The sequence below is a fragment of the Suncus etruscus genome, chromosome 18 (assembly GCF_024139225.1).
Source record: "Suncus etruscus isolate mSunEtr1 chromosome 18, mSunEtr1.pri.cur, whole genome shotgun sequence".
In the NCBI taxonomy this organism is placed as follows: Eukaryota; Metazoa; Chordata; class Mammalia; order Eulipotyphla; family Soricidae; genus Suncus; species Suncus etruscus.
In genome coordinates, this window is record NC_064865.1 from 32,575,912 (window position 1) to 32,584,510 (window position 8,599).

Sequence of the window (8,599 nt, forward strand, 5' to 3'; positions counted from 1 at the left end):
CCCCCTTTTAAAATTTTATTTATACAATCTATATAAGGCTGCCCACCTTTTTCATGGAACCTTAGAACATGAATCACTCTTTACCTCATAATTCTACAACTTTCTACAAATTTAGAATAGTGGGGAAGTGGAAAGGGCCCAGGGGCTAAGTGGCCTCAGGTGCAGTGGGTGGGAAAAAATAATCAGAACTAAATACCCAAGCCAAAATCAATGACAAAAGAATCAAGACACCCAAATTATGACAATTTAAACACAAAATGAATCCAAGTTTAAGGGAACTCTGGTGGAGAAAGGTCCCGCCCATCGATGCTTTTGTCTTTGGGTATTACACTCATACAATGGCGTTGGGTTGTTTATTTTTTTATATCCTGCAGTTGAGTTCGACCATTCTCTGTCCCTCTCCTTTGGACTTATTTCACTCAGTATGATAAGTATTCTTTGACTTATGAAAAAAAGGACGCTAGGCAAATAGTATCACTCATCCACAAATCTCTTCTTTATTGTATTCAAATTTGATATTATTACGCTGTGTTACTTCATATTTTTGCATCTAAGACTCTTCTTATCTTTCAAATAATCTCTGCCTTTTTATATATTTATTTTGTAACTTTGTCCATTTATCTTGATTTCATTTCTATTCCATCCAAAGTGTCAACACATTTATAGCAATAAATGCTTTTAACATACCTACTTTCTATACCCTTTTATAAATGTACTTACTATGAAGTAAATTATCATATATTACTTTTCTTCATTTATTCTCTGATTCTGCATTCTAAGTTAGATAACATACAACATTTATCATCATACAAATGTATTACTAAAAATTATCATAGGACATTACAGCTTTTTCATAAAATAATATACATATTTACATAACATATAGTGTAGTAACTACATTCTTCTCAATGTGAATATAAATTGCTGTTTATCCATATAGAAGTGCAGAACTTAAAATTAATTACTAACAAATACTAACAATTCATCGTAATTTATAAGATATCTCATAATACCATACAATATGTACTTAGTCTGATAATTGTAAGACTTTTTAATAAGAAGAAACTATAAGGAAAAGCAAGACAAATTAAAAATGCACATGATAAATATATTAAGTATATATAAAAAGCATGTTTTAAATATTTCTTAAATATCTAATATATATCCCAACATTACAATCAATTGATATTCCTAGAAATAGCTGACTGGTTAAGAAAGCTAACATTCTAATATGTAATCATTAATCACAAATAAGTGAAAGTTACATATACAAAGGCAAAAGTTATGGCTTCCATTTTCTTCTCAAAGCTTTCACAGCTTCTTTAATGTCTTTATTCCTCAATGTATAAATAAGAGGGTTAAGCATGGGAGTAATGACACTATACAAGACTGAGATTAGCCTGTCTTTCTCTAGTGAGTAAGTTGAGATTGGTCTTACGTATGTGAAAATTGCACTGCCGTAATAAAGGAGGACAATAATGAGGTGGGAAGCACATGTAGAAAAGGCTTTGTGTCTACCCTCTTTGGAATGAATCCTTAAAATGGTGGATATTATGTAAAGGTAGGAAGAGATAATACACAGGAAAGGAGTCCAACCAATGAAAACTCCAATAGAGAGCAATGCTACTTCATTGACTAGAGTGTCTCCACAAGACAAAATCAGTAAAGGAGGTATGTCACAAAAGAAATAATTAATCTGATTGTTACCACAAAATGGCAAACGAAATGTCAGAACTGTGTGCACCACTGAATTAAGGAAACCACCTATCCAGCATGAGGTTGCTAATTGGTTACATAGGACCTTGTTCATAATAACTGAATACCTTAACGGTTTACAGATTGCAATGTAGCGATCATATGCCATAGCCGCCAAAAGGAGACATTCTGATCCTACGAAAAAAATGAATGCAAAAAGTTGAGTTATGCATCCCTCATAGGAAATGCTTTTCTTCTCAGATAAAAGATGCACCATCATCTGGGGAACATTTGTGGTAGTATATCCAATATCAAGGAAGGCCAAATTTCCTAAAAAATAATACATGGGTGTATGTAGATGTGTATCAACTATCGTCACCAAGATAATGAATATATTTCCTCCCAGAGTACAGATATAAGTTAGAAAGAAGGTTATGAATAGCAAAAACTGCAATCCATTTAGATTAGAGAATCCCAAAATTATGAATTCAGTAAGAACTGTTTGATTCTTTTCATCCATGGTGTTGACTGATTTTCTTTTGGGTAGAGGCACAGAGATGCACAAATAACAGTAGTCATATAGAAAAATATCAATGATCTAAAAAATAAGAAAAGAAAGTGTTATAAAGTCACAACTATATCTCAGATTACAAACCAGAGGAAGAGGATCCTTTATAAAGTATGTTTTTATAAATTATTGATACAAATTGTTGATCAAAAGGTTGTATATGTCTAATATTTCCATTGTAAATTAAATATTTGAAATATGCAACAGAGAGTTCAAATTATAAATTAAATCATAAAAGAGAATCCCTCTTCATCCATAAGGTTAATAGTAGCTGATCCATCCATATTTTCTTGGAGATACATGAATGTATGTTGCAGAACATAGCTGGTCAAAGAAAGTCTAATTACACTCATTTCTTATTCTGTTTTATTGAAACTATTTTGATTCGTTGTTGGGTTTCAGATATATAATGACGTAGGGCCATCCCCACCATCAGTGTCATCTTCATCTACCAATGTTCATCAAGTGCATCTCATACCAACAACCCCTAGCCTGCCAGTACACAAGAACTATTTTGAGTTTAGATTGTTAAAGTTTGGATCTCTTGATTCCATTGTTGTTGCCTTTGGCTTGGATATTTAGTTTTGTACTTTATTTTTTTTAACATTACCAATGCACTTCAGAACACTTGGCCCTGGCTCTCATTCTTTCAAATATTTGTTTTTCTCCTCTTCCAGTTTTTTTTTCTTCTTCTTACTGTACTCCAGGGCAAGAGTATACAACTCTCATTTTAGAAAATTGTGTTTCTTCATGAGGTTTAAAGCAATTTCTACTCTGTCTTTTATTCTTGAACACTGATAAAAATTTAATTTTTATATTATATAGGTTAAAGAGTGATAGTTATAACACTTTTTTTAGGAGAACCAAAAGTTCCCCACTAATATCCTTAAATTTCACATCTTTGTGGCCAGAAAAATAGGTAAAATATAAGTTCATGGCATTGTGTCCTTTTTTAATACAGAAAAACCTTTTTAAACTAAAGAAATTTGTTCCTTGCATGCTGCAGGTTTTACTTATATATTAGAATTTTTTCAGATTCATAATATAAGTCTTCAAAGTGGATAGCATTATTACCATTTTTCATATATATATTTTAAAGTTCAAGGTCAGTTTACATACCTAGACAGATAGATGGGCACTAGAGAGGCACCAAACCTAGTGATGTCCAATTAAAACTAGAGCTCTTTTCTGTGCCTAGAATAGCAATCAAAACTCATTGCAGTGTTATTGCTGAATACTTAAGGGGAGTATCTTAGCTCAGTAAAAAGGCATCCATATACAGCAATTTTAATTGTAAAGAAAGTGATATAACAATATGACTTCTATTTGTCCACCTCATATATTATTATTTGGAGGTATGAAGTTATATTTGTGGTGGTGACAATATCAAATATTGTCTGTTAGTGTAACTTCTTTTTTTTGTTTTTTGTTTGTTTGTTTTGACACACCTTTTTGATGCTCAGGGGTTACTCCTTGCTAAGCGCTCAGAAATTGCCCCTGGCTTGGGGGAACCATATGGAATGCCGGGGGATGGAACCGTGGTCCTTCCTTGGCTAGCGCTTGCAAGGCAGACACCTTACCTCTAGCGCCACCTCGACGGCCTCTTTTTTTATTTCTTTAATTAAAGCATTAGGTACATAGTATTGTGAATATATTTCTCTTCTTGCTTTTAGTTCCGAGATTCCCAGGCTTATCTCATATAACTTGTTATCTTGAAGACTAAGAAATATAAAGTTGGTGCCAGTCCAATTCCTTACTCACTTCTATTCAGTACTGTTCATCTTATAAGAGATTTAATAAAAGGCAGTATTTATTATTATTTCTTTATGTCAACAATAACTTAGCCAAAAGTAGAGTCTCAAACTGTATATAACTTCATCTCTGCTAAACTTATATACTGTTAATTGAGTGGCTAAGAGTTAATGATCATATACGTATGTTGATTAAAGTTATTTTATAACCTTAGAATTATCCTTTATCAGATAGTTATTAGGTGAATAAGTTCTCCATTTTGTGGGTAGACTTTTTAATCTGTTCACGATTTCCTTTGAGCTTCTTAGTTTAGTGTCACATTTGTTTATCTTTGCTTCTACTTATTTGGTCAGTGGTATTTAATCCATGAATATGCTTTCAGTTACAGTGTCATATAGAGTTCCACTTATATACCTTAAGATTTTAGGTATGACATTAAGGTCTTTAATCCATTTTTTATTTGGCTTTTTGCATGATGTCTTTTGCATGGTGTTAAAAGAGTTGTGGGTTCTTTTTTCTGCATGTGGCTGACCAATTTTTTCAACAGTTGTTGAAGAGGTTTTTCTTTTATAGCAAGTGCTTCCAATACTATGTTGAATAGGAGTGGCAAGAGGATGAAGCTTTGTCTTGTACCAGAGTTTTGAGGCTCTCTTCAGTTTTTTCCCATGGAGTATAATATCTGCTATGGGATTCTGATAAATGGAAAAAGATTTCTTCCATTCCCATATTGAGAGCTTTTATCATGAATGGGTGTTGGGCCTTATCAATTGCTTTCTCTGATCTACTTATATGATCATATTTTTTTTATTTTTTCTTTTATTGACATGAGATATTACAATGATTGATTTGTATATGTTAAACCATGCTTGGTCATGGTTTATGAACTTCTGGATGAGAATTGAGTCCTATTTGCTATGATTTTGTTGAAGTACTTTGTATCTGTTTTCATCAGGGTTATCTTTTGTGTGATATGTCTGCTATTGGAATCAGGATCATGTTAGCTTTGTAAAAACTATTTGGGAGTGTTTCTGTTTTTTCAATTTTTTGGAATAAACTGAAAAGTGTTAGTAGTAGATCCTCTAGAAAGATTTGAATAAATTTGTTAGTAAATTTATCTGGTCTTGGGCTTTTATTTTGGGGAAGACTTTTGATTACCATTTTAATTTTCTCAATAATGATTGGTCTGTTCAGATATGCTAGATTATTCTGGTTCAACCTTGGGAGGTTATAAGAATTCAAAAATTTACTCATTTTTTCCATGTTCTCTTGTTTTATGGCAGAGAGCTTCTCAAAGTAGTCTCTGATTACCCTTTGAATTTAGTATCTGTAATAGTCTCCCCCACTTTCACTTCTAATTCAGTTTATTAAATTTCTCTCTCCTTTTTGGGTAAGTTTTGCTAGTGCTTTGTTGATCTTGTTTATTTTGTCAAAGAACCAACTATTGCCTTCATTGATCTTATGATTTTTGATTTCCAGTTTATTAATTTCTGCTCTATGTTTTATTCTTCCTATTCTTGGTTTATTTTGTTGATCAATTTCCAATTTTATAAGCTGTACCATTAAGTGTATATGCAGGCCCATTTGTTCTTTCCTGATGAGTGCTTGAAAATATATATATATATATATATTTCATAGTATCACTTTGTTGTATCCCACATATTCTTATAATTTTTGTCTTCATTCACATTTGTTTCCAGGAATCTTTTGATTCCCTTTTTGATTTTATCTCTGACACACTAGTTGTTCAAAAGTAAGCTGTTTAACTTCTAAAGTGTTAAAGTTTTTCCTCTGACTGTTTGTAAATCAATTCTAATTTTAGTGCATTATGATCTGAGAAATTAGTTCATACAATTTCTATCCTTTTGATTTTACAGAGGCATGTTTTATGGGCCAGCATGTGGCCTATCTTGGAGTATGACCCATGCACATTGGAGAAGAACGTGTATATACTTTTCTGGGAATGAAGAGAAACAAAGCCATTCCTGGATATGCACTCAGAAATCACTCCTGGCTTGGGGGACTATTTGAGATGCCAGGGGATTGAACCATGGTCTGTCCTGAGCTAGAGCAGGCAAGGCAGACACCTTACAGCTTACTCCAGTGCTCTGGACTCAGGATATTTCATTTTAAATTTAAAAAAAATACTGATGAGGAGAGATACTGAGTTCATGATTTTGCATATAGCAGACCAGGCTAAATTTATGGCACTTCACAATCTACCGAGGACTACGGTGTATAATCTCCAAGGGTTGTGCCTTTACTACCTTACAGTACTGGTGATACAAAAACAAACAAACAAAAAAAGCAAAATACATTTTTCAGATTATTTTAGTTTTACTTAATCAGACTTTTTATAGGTTTTTTTTTGTGTACTCACCATGAAATTGCAAAGTTATTACTGATTGGTTTTCATGCATAAAATGTTTCAGCACCAATCCCTTCACCAGTATCCACTTTTCTCCACCATTTGCCTCCTACCAGTTTGTCATTTGTATTCATCCATCCTGACTGTCCTTTCTTAATCTATATATTAATTATATTTTAAATTTTAACTTATTTTCACCTTTCCCTTCAATTAAAAATAGTTACTCTTTCTAGAAACGCCATAGGTTGCAAAATAGTTATATAATTTATAACAGGTTATATAGCTAATAAATGAATTGATAAATTATTTTAATAAATTTTAAGTTGATTTAATGTTACATTTTAGTATACCACTTGGGAACTAAATGTTTTATAATACACTAATAAATATATTGAAATATCAAGTACAGGCTTTCTGAAGAAAAGAATGAACTCTTCAATTAATAATCATACCCCAGGCTGTCACTGGCAATTTCATACTAGTCTACATGATGCAAACCGCGCGGGGGTTACCCTTCTTAACTTCAATAATACACAGTTCTAATCTCAGACCAAAGACATACAGTGGATCTAACAATCCCAGAACTATTTTGAAGGACATAAATTGAACACATATATCTTTTGAATATTTTATGTATATTTTCTTTAACAGCTGTAACTCTCTATATATTCTTCTACCATGATGTTTCTATCCACTTTTCATCTTGTCTTTTCTTTGTAAGCTGTTAAGTAAGGATTGTTGGTGGAACTGTCCCTCAGTTTAATGCCTATGATTGAACTATGTCATGGAAATTGCTGGTCTTGTTCCTATTACCTCCAAATGGGCCGATAACGCTTCATGGCATTGATCTTTGTTTGCATAGACACAATAAAATAGGAAAACACTATACCTACAGATAAGTTCTTATCTAAAAAATCTCAGTACAATGTACCTTACACCCTGAACATTGATATAATGATCTGGCACAGGCCTCAGAAGAATGGGCATCCTCCATTCATGCCAGAACCAGGCAAGCTATCTACGAAACATCCAAGGTCTTTTATAGCAACAGCTGGAAGCAGTCCTCTACCAGGAAAGACACTACCAAGGGTCTGACATCGACCTCCTAAAAAGAGACTTCCGTTTACACTGAGAAGACTTGACAACAACAATGACCTGCTCTACAGGACATGGTTCTCTCTAGTGCCCCTTAAGTGTGAGGTGAAACGAGAGCATGCTCTGCACCATCCTGACTGCAATATGGGATATGCAGACTCCAAGATCTTTAATACAGAAGCATGATACCAACAACAGAGACTATATGAGGAATGGAGGTGTATTGCCACTACAGACAATGACTTGGATTGGACAAACTAGTTTGCCTGGAGCCTAGAGTCAGTCCTGTGCCAGGAAACTTCAGGGGTAGGGTCTCCTTGTATTTAGACCATAATTTGTCTTTCCATGTCCCTTATATTTTGGTGGGCCTATGCAAACAAATGCCACTCTAACACCATTTTTTACTATGTTCCCTTGACTCCAATCCTTAAGAAAAACAACCCACTAAAACTTTTGAGGTTAACTTAAACTAGTAAGCATGTGCATGGAACTAGATAAATGTACTTTGCCCTCAATGTTTAAGGAGTTACATAAGTCTAATCTCTTTGGATTATATTGTGTGCTGCTAAGAAATAGTATGTACTACAACTGGGGATTTGAGGGACAAAGTAACTGTATTGTACATGGGTTCAGTTTTGTTTTTCTTAATGTTCTTTGGCTGAAAGTTCAAGGCTGGGATATCATCGATGGAACTACTGAGAATTCTGTTTATGGGTGATTGGGCTTCCACTGTAACTTTACCCTGTCCTCTTTCTTTGCATCTTTCTTGTCATAATTAAAATAAAGAACAACAACAACAAAAAAAATCATACCCCTGCTAAAATTGGAGTTTTCTCACCTGGTGTATTAATTATATTTAAGTCAAGAAAAATAGATGTTAAGAAGAGTAACTGACCTTATAAAATTAGAAAGTTACCAAGAAGTAAACATGAGAACAGAAAAAAAAATTCTATCTTCAAATCTGAAATAATATTCCTGTGCTAAGTCAAAAAGTTTGAAGGAAAATAAATAATTTGTCTAAAATTACATATATTTTACATAGAATCATGAATTACAGATGTATTATGACTGCCTCGTATATATTTTCCCTAACATAGAAAATCATAATTTTCTCTGTGGAGCAC

General features: G+C 33.2%; 1 protein-coding gene across 1 annotated transcript; it reads right to left on the minus strand.

Annotated features, from left to right (window-relative positions):
• Positions 1–1,282: 1,282 nt before the first annotated feature.
• Positions 1,283–2,261, minus strand: LOC125996468 (olfactory receptor 5V1-like). The gene has a single exon (XM_049765418.1). It carries the CDS (start codon positions 2,213–2,215, stop codon positions 1,283–1,285), a length of 933 nt encoding a protein of 310 aa, XP_049621375.1. The 5' UTR covers positions 2,216–2,261.
• Between the last annotated feature and the right edge of the window lie 6,338 nt (positions 2,262–8,599).